General features: G+C 42.4%; 1 protein-coding gene across 1 annotated transcript in view; it reads right to left on the bottom strand.

Moving 5' to 3' along the window:
* Positions 1–940: 940 nt before the first annotated feature.
* Positions 941–16,339, bottom strand: part of HSD17B12 (hydroxysteroid 17-beta dehydrogenase 12) — a 94,445-nt gene continuing 79,046 nt past the window's right edge. Inside the window, exons 9-11 of the mRNA XM_086612823.1 lie at positions 12,191–12,256; positions 3,029–3,178; positions 941–2,734 (exon numbers count right to left, since the gene is read on the bottom strand). Of these exons, the coding sequence (XP_086468949.1) occupies positions 2,630–2,734; positions 3,029–3,178; positions 12,191–12,256 (321 nt within the window). The 3' untranslated portion in view covers positions 941–2,629. The remainder of the gene's footprint in view (positions 2,735–3,028; positions 3,179–12,190; positions 12,257–16,339) is intronic.

Here is a 16,339-nt window from a genome sequence, read left to right as displayed (position 1 = left end):
TTCTTCCTTAGATCTAGTCAAAATCTCCCCTTTTTCAGTTTAAGACCATTGCCCCTTGTCCTGTCACTACACGCCCTTGGAAAAAGTCCCTCTCCAGCTTTCTTGTAGGCATCTTTTAGGTACCAGAAGGCTGCTCTGAGATCACCCCGGAGCCTTCTCATCTCAATCCCTGACGTGAGCAGACATTGAAAAGCAAAGTCAAGGTCATTTAGGTTAAAAAAAAGAGATTCCTTGCTGCGGTTTGGAAAACAAAACAAAAAAAATACCTCCGAGGAAGCATGAGAGCAGGAACCCAAAGTGTAGCCCTCTACCTCCACACGCAGGGCAGTGGGGTGGGATGACCACAGGCTCCAGCGATCCTGCTGCCACATACTGCCCTGCCAGGGCACCACTGCTGCAGCGCCAATCACAGAATCCTAGAATGGTTTGGGTTGGAAGGGACCTCCAAGATCATCTAGTTCCAACCCCCCTGCCATGGGCAGGGACACCCTCCACTACACCAGGTTGCCCAAAGCCCCATCCAACCTGGCCTTGAACACTTCCAGGGATGGGGCAGCCACAGCTTCTCTGGGCAACCTGTTTCAGTGCCTCACCACCCTCTGAGTGAAAAATTTCTTCCTTAGATCTAATCTAAATCTCCCCTCTTTCAGTTTAAAGCCATTGCCAGGTTCTCCTCTCAGATACCCTTCCAAACACTTCCAATAGTTAGAAAACTGTTATTTGGAAATAACTATTTCTTATTAATAGCTTAATTAACAGTTCTAATTAACGGTTTACTTTCTGTTCCAGTGATTTTGAAATATTAGCACTGCAAAATAGACACCAGCCAGGCAGACCGATTAATAAAAGCTTTAGTTTTAGGATGTAGAAACACAGTAACTTTCACTGCATTATTATCTACGACAGCGGACGATCAGGCATTTGACCGTGCAGGCAAACATTTTAAGGAAGAAACCAACGCATTAAGGATTCAGAGTAAATTCCATTCTATTTGTTTTACAAAGTCACAAACATACAGAGTGTTTAGTCCAACGCTTCCACATTAGATCCAGAGCAAACCAAGGCGTGTGCTCTTACAGAATTTTACCACTGACTTCGCCATCCCTGTTCCAAAAAAATTAAGAAAACTATGGGATAGGATCCGCATCTCAGATTTGATCAGCACCATTGCATCGGTATTCAGGTTTTTTCAATGTACAGAAATGTTAGCCCCAAATCATGTCTCAGTACAACATATTACACTTCAAAATCAGAGCTTGAAATCATTCTTTCAAGGAAATCATCATCAAGGACAGAAAATAACCTTCACTCTTCAGCCATAGGAAACACTGCAGGAAACATTGGTATCTGTTTTGCCTTGTATTTGATTTGCAAATATTTTTTGCAAATTGCAAATTTGCAATTTGATTAGCCTCGTATGCTTCAGTACATTTTATGTTTATCAAAAGGAATGTTAGAGACCAAAAAAAAAAAATCTTTATTTCAAGTGTAGGTAAATACAGACAACAGCAATGCAGAACTCTCATACACTCTCATCCCTGTCTGCTGGAGTTGAGTAACTTCAGCCTCACTGGAGCACTCTGTTTCGGAACAGAACTTTGAAACAATTCAGTTAATTTAAACACAGTTAAGATAAAAATGTTCTACGTTTAAAGAAGTTGACTGGTTCTCATTTTTAAAGCTGTCTTAAAAATTCAGGATTCACATTTCAAAGGGCCTCACCAAACAGACAGACTGGTACGTCCTTAGACAGGATTTAACCATCGTTGCTAACAAGGAAAGTAACTCATTTCAAGCTCTGCATTTAAAGCACCCATCATCTTTTACACAGCAACCAGCACGTAACACACCACTTGTGACATTTATCTACACTGTGTTATCACCACCTATGACAAAAAGCAGGCACTGAGCTTTTAAAAACGTTATTACAAATCGTAAAGATTACATATTACTGGAAAGTTAGAATCCATATTCAAGAACCAAGAATTTAAATACTTCTTGCCACGTTATTTTATGCATATATTTATAGATGAGCAATCACAGGCATTTTGGTTTTCGGCCCGTTTTCCCCAAGTTCCCAACCAAAAGCGCACTGGACAGTGTAAGAGGAGCGGCACACGAGCTGCCTGACAGTGCAGGGTCCTTGCGAGTACCTAAACCTGAGCTGGGAAAAAAGTTCTGGTCTGTCAAGTGCTGGGTTACCTTTTGAAATAAACACGGTCCCTTCCCACTCCTGCCCACCTGTCCAGGAAATAGGTGAGAACTACTGGTTTTCTGTCCTTCACCCACAAGCAGCACACATAGATGTGATGGACACTACATAACCAAGCTGTTCTTGAACACCACGAGGTCTGGTCAAGTCCGTGTAAGCGTTTCTTAAAGCACAGTGCAATTTTAGTCCAAAGCACTTCCCCCCTCCCAGCATCTATAAACAACTAAAGCCTATTTTTAAATCAGAATTAGAAGTCAACAGTCTTGTTTCATCTGTATCCTCAAAACAAGACTGTTTCCCTGGTTAGAAAGTACACCTACGATTGAAGATGTTTAAAACATTAGGTCTCCTTGGTGCTGCAGCACGAGTATGGAACCTGCAGGAGTCCCAGGCTTCCAAGATCACGTTGCCTCCAACTTACTTCTCCTTCATTTTTTTCAAATAATGAGCCCGTACTTGTTTGTTTGCCTTCATGAGTATATAAGTGACAGCAGGTGCAGGTAAAAGAGAGAAGAACCATCCCTAAAAAAATACAAGGGGAAAAAAGTCGCAGCTTTTAGTAGCCAGTATTAAGTAAAATCAGTTACCAGCACACACAAACATTAGAAAGTTATGATCAGAAGTTAAAGAACAAAAATATTTAATATTCAAAATTATTCTTTACTCTTCTTCTATAACAAACACCTACATGGAACGTACCAGATTGGAAGTTAAAGACCAAAAATATTTAATATTCAAAATTATTCTTTACTCTTCTTCCATAATAAACACCTCCATGGAACGTACCAGATCCTCACGTTTCCCAAGGTCACTCACCATGAAGGCGTGGGGCAGGCACCCATTGGTCTGGGTCTGCAGGCCCACCGTGCCCAAGGCAGCTCTGACGTACGTTTCGGGACTGGGCTTATCGAAGGTCGGCTTGCGGATTTTCGACATTTTTGTGGCCACGTAATACGGCAGGACACTCTGCATGTAGGAGAAGATCACGTTAAGCAGAGAACGCTTTCAGATTAACTTACAGATCCATCTAGGAACTGAACTGTTGCTTCTCTGCAGCAAAGCCCCAGTGTTTGCTTGGGAAGGAGGCATGGAACCTGGTGAGATCCCACTTGGAGTATGGCGTCCAGCCCTGGAGTCCTCAGCACAGGAAAGCCGTGGACCTGTCGGAGTGGGTCCAGAGGAGGGCCACAAAAAACATCAGAGATGGAATACCTCTCCTATGAGGAAAGGCTGAGAGAGTTGGGGTTGTTCAGGCTGGAGAAGAGAAGGCTCCAGGGAGACCTTAGAGCAGACTTCCAGTACTTCAAGGGCACTTATAGACAAGGACAAACTTTTTAGTAGGACCTGTTGTGATAGAACAAAGGGTAATGGCCTTAAACTGAAAGAGAGGAGATTCAGACTAGATAAAAGGAAGACTTTTTTTTATGATGAGAGTGGTGAAATACTGGAACAGGTTGCCCAGAGAGGTGGTAAATGCCCCATCCCTGGCAACATTCAAGGTCAGGCTGGACGGGGCTCCGAGCAACCTGATTGAAGTTGTTGATAGTTGAAGATGTCCCTGCTGACTGCAGGGAACGTGGACTAGATGGCCTTTAAAGGTCCCTTCCAACCCAAACCATTCTATGATTTAATACTTGAGTAACAGCTCCTCTATTTGGCACCTGTACAGAGAGAAACAAGAAAAGGGAGGAAGAAGAAGGAAAGGGAAGGCCAGGAGACTTGGAACACTGAGCAGAAGGAAAGGGAAGGCCAAGAGACTTGGAACACTGACCTTGTAACTCAAAGGAGGGCTCAGAGGAAGGACCTATCTGTACCAGAGTGTAAGATCTCAAGGACGCAAGAAAGGATCAAGAAATGGAGCACAGTTACTGGGCTTTTATAGCAATGGTTGAAAGAAACAGAAAAAGCAGCGGTGGAAGTGTTCACCAAGCCACTTTCCATCACCTATCAGCAGTCCTGGCTAACCAGGGAGGTCTCAGTTGACTGAAAGTTAGAAAATGTGATGCCCATCTACAAGAAGGGCCAGAAGGAGGCTCTGGGGACTACAGGCCTGTGAGTCTGACCTCGGTATCGGGAAAGGTTATGGAAGGTTTTGGATGATCTTGAGTGCCATCATGTGGCATGTACAGGACAACCAGGTGATCAGACCCAGTCAGCATGGGTTTATGAAAGGCAGGTCCTGCTGGACTAACCTGATCTCCTTCTATGACAAACTGACCTGCTCAGTGGATGAGGGAAAGGCTGTGGATATTGTTTATCTGGACTATGCTAAAGCCTTTGACACCATTTCCCACAGCATTCTCCTGGAGAAACTGGCTGCTCCTGGCTTGGACAGGTGTCCTCTTCACTGGGTAAAAAACTGCCGGCTGGATGGCCAAGCCTAGAGAGTTGTGGTGAATGGAGTTCAATCCAGCTGGTGGCCAGTCACAAGTGGTGTTCCCCAGGGCTCAGTTCTGTTTAATGTCGTTATCAATGATCTGGACGAGGGGATTGAGCGTACCAAGTTGGGTACACAACACCAAGTTGGGCGGGAGCATTGATCTGCTTCAGAGTAGAAAGCCTCTAGAGGGAAAGCCTCTGGATGGGCTGGATCGATGGGCCAAGAACCATGAGGTTCAACAGGCTCAGTGTTGGGTCTCGCACTTGGGTCACAACAACTCCATGCAACACTACAGGCTTGGGAAAGAACGGCTGGAAAGACGCCTGGTGGAAAAGGACCTGGGGGTGTTGGTTGACAGCTGAGTATGAGCCAGCATTGTGCTCAGGTAGCCAAGAAGGCCAATAACATCCTGGTTTGTATCAGAAATAGTGTGGCCAGCGGGACTAAGGAAGTGATTGTTCCAGTGTACTTGGCACTGGTGAGTCCACATCTCGAATACTGTGTGCAGTTTTGGGCCCCTCACTACAAGAAAGACATTGAGGTGCTGGAGCGTGTCCAGAGAAGGGCAACGAAGCTGGTGAAGGGTCTGGAGCGCAAGTCTCATGAGGAGCAGCTGAGGGAACTGGGGTTGTTTGTAGCCTGGAGAAAAGGAGGCTCCAGGGAGACCTTATAACTTTCTACAACTACCTGAAAGGAGGTTGTAGTGAGGTGTCAGTCTCTTCTCCCAAGTAACAAGTGATAGGACAAGAGGAAACGGCCTCAGGTTGCGCCAGGGGAGGTTTAGATTTACTATTAGGAAGAATTTCTTCACAAAAAGGGTTGTCAAGCACTGGAACAGGCTGCCCAGGGAAGTGGTTGAGTCGCCATCCCTGGAGATGTCTGAAAGGCATGTAGACATGGCACTTAAGGACATGGTTTAGTGGTGGGCTTGGCAGCATTGGGTTTATGGCTGGACTTGATGATCTTCAAGGCCTTTTCCAACCAAAATGATTCTATGATTCTATGCATCAGCAGATATCTGAAAAGTCTGCGTCCACTTCTGCTACACTAACGGATCTCAAAATGAGAATACCATCTTGAAGCTCAGCGTTTTTGGGTAAGTTACAGTTTGGAAATCTGCTTCCCCATGTTAGTCTCTTAACAACCAACGGTCACACACACCTGACCTCAGAAACATGAGCTTTACTATCACGCTCTCGGAACCATAGCACAGGGGATGGGACCAGTTGAACTCTCATTGACCACTTACCCACACCATGGCTGTGCCCATTTCCACAGGAATTCGACCACCGTAAACAGGAGACATTGCTATGTCCCCTCATTCCTTCACTTTAGAACTTTAAAACCGTGCACCTCTCTCTGTAAATAGGACTTTGATAATATACTGAATGCGTCCACCTTCAAATGGAGAGTGAAATATGGAGCCCTGAATTTCAGAAGTGTAAGCAGTCACCATCGCCTTTAAAACCACCAAAAGCTACAAACGCTTGGATAAGAAAACCACCAGTTCTAGTTTCAGCTCCAGAATGTGAACCTCATCCATTTTTCAGATTACAGTTTCAAACTGAATCTGTATTTTGGTGGTTTACAAAGAGAAAAAAACCCAAACAACTCTAAGCTGCTTATTCACTACCAAATTATATCGGCGACATTCCCACACAGAGCGCTGGCTGAACAGAACGTACAACATCCTTGGAATGGGGAGCATAGTGGTACAAAGGTACCACGGCTCATCCCTGTTACCAGGGATAGAGAACAGCTGGCAAAGAGAACTGCACAGCTGTGGAGGAAGATGGATCGCAACTGCTGCCTCAACAACGATGGTGAATGGAGTCAGGTCACCAAGACCTAGCTGGGCATTTATCTAGCAATCTGGCCATGTCAATGTTTAATTAGTTGCAAAATTCTTGTCCTTTAGGTGAACTTTGCTCATTGAATCATAGAATAGAATGATAGAATGGTTTGGGTTGGAAGGGACCTCAAAGATCATCCAGTTCCAACCTCCCTGCCATGGGAGGGACACCCTCCACTACACCAGGTTGCCCAAAGCCTCATCCAACCTGGCCTTGAACACTTCCAGGGATGGGGCAGCCACAACTTCTCTGGGCAACCTGTTCCAGTGCCATTGGAATGTCATTATCATACCAAAACACACTTCCATCTCAAAAGCTACTCACCCCTGGGCTTCGACCACCCATCATTGAGCATGTGTCAGAGCAGTTCTAGTCTATAGTCAAATTCTAGTCTAGTCTAGTCAAATTCTTCTAGTCTATACCTTTAAAACAAAGAGAGGAAAATTTACATCAATCCTAACAAAGGTATGTAGGACTAGAGTCACTCAAACTCCACCTGAAAGTGAAAAACAGTATACACATTCTTTTTCCTTCCAAATGCTCTCTAGAAAAAAGGCAAGTATTTAATTTCAGAAACAAAAGTTTTACCATCTTCTCATTAACTGTGCCGTATTTTAACAGCTATGAAGAGACCTGTTGAATCCATTAAATTAGTTTTCCCCTTCTCTTCCTCCCCACAAGGATCTCAGACATTCATGAACCATATCTAAAACTGGCATGATGATTAAAAAAAAGAAAAAAAAATCTTTCACTGCCTAAAATCTTTTAGCATTTTGTATTCAGGCAGATATAAACACACACTACTTGAGCAAGGAACTGTATAGAAAATTCCTTGTGTTTATCCAGGGAAAGACTAGCCTGCTCTCCAGTTTTAAAACATGCCTTAAAAGTAGCTTATGTCAACACGATGTCTCTTGCTCTCGTAAAACATTTGCTAGTGCTTACAGCTCTGATGCTTTTTAAAATTGGCCAGCAGTCAGAATTGGGGTCTTGGATGTTGTATGGATGCAAGAACTGGTCTCAGGTCCCGAACAGAAACCTCTAATTATGCTACATTTACATGCAAATAAGCCCCAAACAGTCAGAAGAACTTGTTCACACAATTTTATCACCTGTTTCACCTTACTTTTAAAAAAGACCTGAACTCTTGAGTGTTTCCAAAGAAGTCTCTTTCCCTTTCTCTGTGGGGAAAAGGAGATGGGGACATAAAAGGGAAATGGAAGAATTGCAACAACCGAAGCTGACCTGCACAGAAAGCTAAAAAAACTTGGGAGGAAGACAATGCCATTAGTCTGGTGACAGCACACTTTTCTGAATACCTGGAGAGAGAGTTGGGCTTGTTCAGTGCGGTGAAAAGGTGGCTGAGGGTGACCCAACACCTGCCTACAGTTATTTCCAGGGCAGTTATGAAGACGAGAGCCAAACTCTTCTTGGAAGCGCCAGATAAAGCAACAAGAGGCAAAACTGTCAGTTTTGGCTGTGAACTTTCAGACTGGACACCAAGCAAAAAGCCCTTTGCTAGGAGAGCAGTGCAACACTCTTAACACGTTTTCCAAAGAGGTCACAGCATCCCCACGCCCTTGAAGGTTTTCAAGATTTGGCTGGACAAAGCCACAACTAGTCCACGACCTCATGTTAGCAGTGGGATCACTGCTAACACTAGGAGAGCAGGAGGTTCGACCCCAAAACTTCCTAGAGAACCCTTCAAACAAACACTTCCATGATTCTGTGATCTGGTATTTTATATAGTTGATATAGTAGAAGAAAACAGGTAGTGGGAATTTTCACTGTTGTACTTTTATTGGGATAGTAATGAAGCGTAGAGGGAAAATGCCAATGCTAACTGAAGTTAAAAACAGGGAGTAAAGAAAGAGGTAAAGAACCAAGTAGTATTTTTAGACATATACAAAGAAAAAAAGTTTCTGAAGAGTCTGCAGAAACACTTCAGGGAGAGATTTTACCGAAATGTCTTGAGAGAAGTCCTTCTCATTTTCTTCCTCATTCCTTTTCTTTTTGCCTCTCTCTTTCTCTCCGTGTAAACACACACGGAATTTTAGCCTACGCTATTACTGTGCTGCTTCTGTGAAATTAAGCAGGCCTGTCAGCCAGAAAAAAAATATATATTTTTCACCTAAAGGTGTCTACATGGCAATAAAAGCACTAGATACCATCAAAACTAAGCTTGCACAGAAGGCAATCTACTCGAGCAAAACTGATACACTTTAGGTAGAACTTCAGAAATTGGTGAAATCCCACCTGTGCTTTGTTTCTGCTTCTCACCCAGTGGCACTCGGCAGGTAAAAGTTAATTGTTTTAAATGGTGATCTCAACTGGAAGTGCAAGTCTGGAATGAAAAGCATTCTGTTTCTGAAGGTCAGAGAGATGAACTTCAAAGAGTCTAAAGGAGATGGATTTCCTAAGGGCTTGAAGGAGATAGTCAGCTAGTCTTTGCGGGAAGGCGCTTGTAATATTCATTAGTGGTTTGTAGTGACTTAGGCTGGAACAGGATGACAAGGACATGGACTGCAATAAAATTAGCATAATAAATTGAAACTGTGACAGTTTTGGTCATCAGGCCCACATAACTCAGAGTGACAATTCACTGTCTACACTTAGGGACAAAAAAGCAGCGCTGTCAGGAACTCAGCACCCTTGGCCAACATGGGAGCTACACAAAGCCAGCTTACCACCACCTGTGAAATTCTGCGCAGGAAAACATCACTGTTGATAGAGAAAGCCAGATTTAATTCTTCATTTGTTTATAATTTTAAAAATGTAAGATGCTGAAAACTTTTTTCTAGCTTTTCCATATCCCAAAGCTAGAAAAATCCTTCCCGTGCTATCTACATTCATACAGTGTTTAATGCTTTTAGCCAAGCATGAGTTCCTGGGTTATTTACCTTTTCAGTGTCAATAAGTACTCCATAGTCATAAGAGAGCAGAACCTGCTGCTCCTTCGTTTTCCTCTCAAACCAGGAGCACTATTTAAGCAAAATTTGGGGAGGAGGAAGAGGCTGCCTGGTTGCAAATGCACACAGGAACGAAGCACCTCAAAGATGTAACACTTCTTCCTCCTGTTAGTATCTGTCTCTAAATACTCTCACACCGAGGTCACTATCAGCAGCTTTACCTGAGACAACACCAGAAAACAGAGAAAGAGCTTGGACACGGTACTGCAACACACACCACACCCCCCCAAAAATAAAAAAAGAAATCACACCCAGCTCTACTGGCAGTGAAGCTGCATGTTGAAGGAGCCCATGCCTCACATTTTGTAGGTAGGCTCGAGCAGGAAAGAAATCCTACCAGAAGACCTCATCTTATTGATGTAGAAAAGAGAAATGCTCTACTAGTTCCTTCAGTCTCGTTTGGAGACTGTGACCACTGATTAAGAGAAAGCCACGTTGCGTGTAGATGAAACGGATCAGAAGAACAGCGGTCTGATAACGAAGCTCAATCTGCAAGTAATAATATGAGAACCACGCTGGGGAGACAGAAGTCATACAGAAGGGTAAAAGTGAAGAGAAAGCTGTAAGGAACTTGCAGTAAAAATTGACCCATCGCAGGACAGTTTGGAGCTGAAATCAGGGAAAGACTTGGAAAGCCCTGTGAGAAGAGAAAGCAACAAGGAGACATAAACCACTGAAAGTTGCTCCAGTTGAATCCACCCAAGAACTGAAAGCACACACAAACCACTCCATGCTGAACCTGCACCTGTTCAAAGTGCTGCCTTTTTGTGCCTCCTTCATTGGTGCAGCTGGAGGTACATCCCAGGGTGCTAGGGCACAGCACGAAGCACTCTAAGGAGAACTTATGCTGTGAGAGCTCTGCTGCAAGCTATCATCTGTGACCAGTGTAAAACTAATGTCATCTAATCTGTCCTTGATAAGGCCTGTAACAGTAGCAGTGACCATACTTTCAGGGAGCACCTATGCTAGCTTCCTCTCCACTGCCAACAGACTCCAAAATAAACAGCATCCTTTAAGATGGCTGTTCAGCCTGGAGAAGAGGAGGCTCCGAGGTGACCTTATAGCGGTCTTCCAGTACCTCAAGGGGGCCTGCAAGAAAGATGGGGAGAGGCTGTTCAGGAGGGCCTGTTGTGATAGGACAAGGGGCAATGGTTTTAAAATAGAGGGAGGTAGATTCAGGTTGGATATTAGGAAAAATTTTTTTACCATGAGAGTTGTAGAACACTGGAACAGGTTGCCCAGAGAGGTGGTGGATGCTCCATCCCTGGAGACGTTCAAGGCCAGGTTGGACGAGGCCCTGAGCAACCTGATCTAGTTGGAGATGTCCCTGTTCCTTGCAGGGGGGTTGGACTAGATGACCTTTGAAGGTTCCTTCCAGCCCTAACCATTCTATGATTCTATGATTCTATGTTTAGTGTATGGTTTAAATCTAGATTTCAATGAGGTTCCCATTAAAGGGTCAGTGGCTGCATGGCAAAAGCTCACCCAGCAATTGTCTTTCTTCCCAACACAGTCCTCTCTCAGGAACTGGGACAGGACATTATACTAAACTTCTGGGACTAAACATTTGGATGCTGAACTGCAGGACATCTGCTGGTGACAAGTTCTTGTTTTTGCTAAGTATGCATAAAGGGGGAAAAAAAATTTAGCACGTCAAAAAAGTACCATAGCCTTAAGTTGGCAACAACTGCTCCGTGGTTTTAGCCAGGAACAAAAGCTGTCCTCTCACTCTACATGTTTACACAAATGATCATAGAATGGTTTGGGTTGGAAAGGACCTCAAAGATCATCTAGTTCCAACCCCCCTGCCATGGACAGGGGCACCCTCCACTACACCAGGCAGGCAACTTTCTGCCTCACTCCTGGTAGAACCTCCCAAGTTCAGAAGGTTTTGAGAACCACCATACAGAATTAGGGATTGACAGGCATGGACATAGGCTAATCTTTTGTTTTAAGTAGATCTCCAACTGATTTTAAAAAAGATACACCACTGTCTTCACACTACAGGTAAGCCCTTACATCACCTTTAGCAAACTGACTACTGCTCTGGAGAGCAACAGGTGTAATAAGTAATGAAAAACTCAGTATTTCCAGCAATCAAAGCTGGAAATTCCAGCTACACTTTGGAAACAAACCCTAAGAGTATGTGAGAAATGATATTAAAGCAAAATCCCATCAAGCAGTGAGACACTGGCGTGGCTTGCTTTTATGCCCCATCAAAAATAATTAAAACCATGGAAAGTAAACAAATAGGGGGGGGGGGAAAAGCAAGACTCATTAGTAATGTGGAAACTCGGTACTAAAGAAAATTAAATCAATCCATTACATACAAAGGGTCTTTGAGGCTTTTGTTTGTTCTTGCTACTATGCTTACACTAGCAGTTGATTCCCTGGCACTGCAGACTGCTACTATTCCAGTCTTTTGAGCAGTTACCTATTGAATCTCGGTACAAATGCACTCCAGAAGTGCATTCCAGTAGAGGAAGTTGTATGAAGATGTATTCTACAGAGTTGCATACAGTTTTATGGAATATGTTAAACTTAAAGGTTCAATTACCACCAGCAGCTAAAAAAAAAAAAACCCCATGTTTTTTGTTGCTTCAAGATGCATTGTTTCAGAATAATTTAAGAAAGCTGCTAATGGGATCAAAGGAAATTTTTATCTTTAATCTGTGTCACGTATTCATGAATAAGAGAATATGCTGATTCCCTTTTGTTACCAAGACACCAACGTTGCTGTGGTAACCACACTTAACACGAAACAAACTCTACTCACCTGCACAATGATGCCTTTGCTCTTATATTCTGCATGGAGGCCTCGGGAGAAGTAATCCACAAAAGCCTGGAAATAAAAGAAGGGAAACATGCAGCATGCTACACATGAAAATGGAAACTATAGTTTGCAGGTTTTTGTAAGTGTATTTCAAGTAGTATTATAGAGTTCCTGGTTTCAAAGTGAAAAACCTTAGGTTTTCAAAGAAACTTTGCACATTGGAGCAACGCCAACGGAACAGAAACCCTATGCTTAAAGCATTTTTACAGAAGTGAGGCTCAGTCTCAACAAATAAAACCCTTTTTAATTTAAGGAAAAGGAACTAGATTTGGTACATAAAGCCTGGATAAAAAAGAAAAATAAGACTTTGTATGCTCATATTGTTCACCGCTTATGTCACCTCCTTAGACTTTTTTTTTTTTTTTAAAGAGTGATTTAGTAGGTTTGTCTTGTGCACAGCTTTTAAAACATAATGTTTAAATACTTTATCTTCTGCCTTTACACTTTTAAGAAACACTACTCTATGGTGATACTTCTTCCTGGTCCTGAATCCACCTCCACAGATTCTATTCCAAACTTCTGTAACGTTTAGAAATTACAAGACTAAAAGTTTAAAGAAAGAAGTGAAAGGAAGTGAAAAGGCTTAAAAGGTGGATGCTAGTACCTGCCTTCAAGGTGCTCTCACATCTGATACAGCTGCCTCCATAACCATGCTGAAAAAGCACTGATCTAATAACCCAAGGCCACTCAGCAGCTCAAGCCAGCATAGATTCCCCCTCCCCAAGTTCTTCTAAACCACCTTTCCACTTTTTCCTTCCTGCAAGCCCAGTGAGACAAAAAATATCAGGTTCTACTATGGCTTCTTGTTTTAGTGAAACAATACAGCCAAGTAGGATGAATGGAGTACCTTCAACCGAAGGAATGAAACCATCTTATCCATGCTTGAAGCTAAAATAAATACTAAACAAATTAATTCAAGTATTTAAGAAGCAGTTGTTTCAGAACCAACAGCAAAGCTCTAGTATCGCACCTGCTTTACAGTCTTCCGTTGGTCACCATGTCACCAGTGGATCAACAGAAGTCCTACCTGAAGCCAGCTCTTAAAAGTTTGCAGTGCACAGTGTTTTTCCCCATCGAGGTCATCCCACTGAACTCAGCCTATACAAGAAGCAACAGAAACACTCCCACGCCACTGGGCTATTTCTATAGACGCTCTTCTGAGCGTACACAAGATCTGAAAGAAAAACTAGATTTTGCTGTGTGGTAGATAGGTCCTTTTATTCTTCAAGTTGCATGTACAGGCTAGAAGGAGGCTCATTAAACCAAAAAAGCTTATCCCTGAGTATAAGGTCTTAATGAAATTCAGCACTCAACACAAATGAGGCTCAAAGTCTGGTCTAGCAGCAATGATTCAAGTGAGCTAGCCATCCTGCTGCAACAGTAAGGCACTTCCATAGACATGCAAATAGTTTCGTGTAGTCCCTCAACGCAGTTGCCAGATGTATGTGTGATAACTGCACAGAGTATAGAAATAATCTATTAAAAATAATTAAAAGAACCTGTATCGTGTTTATTGCGTTAATCAAAGTGCTTCGAGCATTCAAATTTCTAACTATTTCTACACGACAAGAGTCCTGAAATCAGTTACTGCTCAAAATACAGAAAGACAGCATAAAAAGACTATCATCTCTACTGATTACAAAGAGCTTGCAATAAAGAGAATGATTGTTTTACATGAGAGGAAAAAGCAACTTCCAGTATTCAAACACGCTTTGGAGTTGTTCTTCTTGAAGAATTTATTTCAAGAAAAGTTGGGTTTTCTACCTCCAGATGTTCAAGCCCTCCAACCACCTTTATGTGAAAACAGTCTTAAGAACACTCGCTAAGTAAATGTCCCCTGAATAAGTAGATAAGCATTGCAAGCAAGAAAATTTCTTCTCCGTGGCTACCTGGTAACAAATCCAAATACTAAAGAGACATGGAGGGGAGGACAGGGAATCATATTTCACTTCTCATTAGTATTAACGCACGTAGCTAGCTAAACCTGTCAAAAAATAAAACCTATGATTCCTTTAAAAGCGTCTTGTTTCATTGTAAAATAGGGAATTCCTCACGGGAAGGTTACAGAGTTGGACTGCATCTGTTCCTGGTAATTAGCCAAAGCCATTGACTTAGACCTGAAGGATATTATGCTTTAAACCCCCTCTATATAGATGAGGAAAAAAAAAAAAAAAAAAATCTAGAAATTGCAGATACAGTCTTTCTATAGCTACATTAAGGGAGTCACTTTCATGCTCACTAATCTTGCTGCGGTAAAAGATGAGCAGTGCTGGGAATAGGCAGGTTACTCCACCTGTAATTGAGTTTCTCAAGGGGAGGGGAAGAAATATTTGAGATCCTCATTGGAAAAAAAAAAAAAAGAAAGAGACTAACGAAAGCAGTGTAAGGCATATTATCACCAAAATCAGAAGCTCACTTCATTCCATAAAGCTGAAGGCACTGCCACAACCAAAGTGACCTTTTGTATTAAAACAAAGAACTGCGCTCTCAGGAAACGGCTATTTCATGAGCAAATTTTATCAGCTAAAACTAATTCAGGCTTTTGTGATTTCTAAACTTAAATATCCCCTCTTTTAGTATGAATGAAGTAGCGTGCATCGATTCCTTTCTGGAAATATGAAGATGTTACTGAGAGTCTAGAGGAAACGTAGGTCTGTTCTGACATGAATGACACTACTGAAGGTTTCTTCATCCTGTTGAGGTTCTGAAATCCTTGAAGGATGTCAGGTAATTACCAGGTGCACCTGAAAAAGCTGTAGTGCCATACTCTAATACCGGTGCAAATGTCTCTTGCACTGAGTTTTATCCTGTGTACTTCACTTCTATACTGTGTATCCATATTCTGCCTTCACAGAAGTGAACATCTTTCAGGGGAACATTTTAGAAGCCTCTATAAGCATCTTTGGAAAAAAAAATAAGACCAACTGCAGAAAGACAAAGCTGTACCAGTGACACAAAGAGAAATCAGAGTAGATAAATTTAATGTGAAATGTAGATCTAGAGTATAACTTACAAACTGGTAAAATAAACCAGCCTGTTGTGGAAGACGACTGGAAATTTCAGTAAAAGTGTTTGGCTAAATGGGGATCTTCTGCATGAACTAAAAATGAGTATGAGAGATAGAAACAAAAAGTAGCAAAAGAGAAACATAAACCATAATTGGGTACTTAGGAATAAAATCCAAACTAGGAGAAGACTAGGAAGGGACATTAAGGGTAGCAGTAAAGGATCCTACAGGTACAGTAGTTCCAAGAAGAATTTCAGAGGAATGAGAGGTCTGTTGATGAATGAGGGAGACAATCAAGACATAAAGGACAGAAAAAGGTTAAGCTGTTCAACAATTCTCTTGTCCTTGCACAGCCGAAGCCTCCTCACATGCCTCTGCATGCACCAGTTTTATTTAATGAAAGGGACAGGCAGAGGCAGCAACGATTTAGGGACTACTCAGAGAAGCTGGATGTATTCAAATCCATGGAGCCACCATGGATTCACTCAGAACTAGCCTGTATGTATACAAGTCTGCTGCCTACTGTATCTGAAAAATTATGGAAACTAGGGGAGGTCTTTGGCAACTGGAAGAGGGCTAACATATCCCTCCTTGAAAAAGCAAGAATGATCCCATGAGCTTTAACTCAGTTTGTGGAAGGATCATGGAGTCCTTCTCTTGGAATTCACTTCCAAGCACATAAAGGACAAGAAGATGCATCAGAAATGGTCAACACAGATTTACCAACAGCAAACAGTGTCTGGCCACCTAAATTGCTTTCTGCAATGGAGTGGACTAGCTTTGTAGATGAAGGAAACAGATTTTTAGTATATATAAAGTATATATGTATGTGTGCGCATATATTTATATATAGATATATTTTCACTTCAGTAAAGCTTTTGACACCATCTTCTGCAGCATTCTCATTTGGAAGTCGAGCAGGTACGTACTGAAAGGACAAACTGCTGGCCAGACTGAAAACTGGCTGGACCACCAGGCTCAAAGGGCCATGATTAATAGCTTGCACTCATTTTTCTCTCAACCTTCCAGCTTCCACTATTGGAAAAATGCAAGTTAGAAAAACCAGTACTTTTAGTTCACAAAAG

The sequence above is a fragment of the Tauraco erythrolophus genome, chromosome 6 (genome assembly GCF_009769465.1).
Source record: "Tauraco erythrolophus isolate bTauEry1 chromosome 6, bTauEry1.pri, whole genome shotgun sequence".
NCBI lineage: Eukaryota > Metazoa > Chordata > Aves > Musophagiformes > Musophagidae > Tauraco > Tauraco erythrolophus.
The sequence above is the reverse complement of the archived record's forward strand: the minus strand, read 5'-3'. Positions and strand labels throughout refer to the sequence as shown.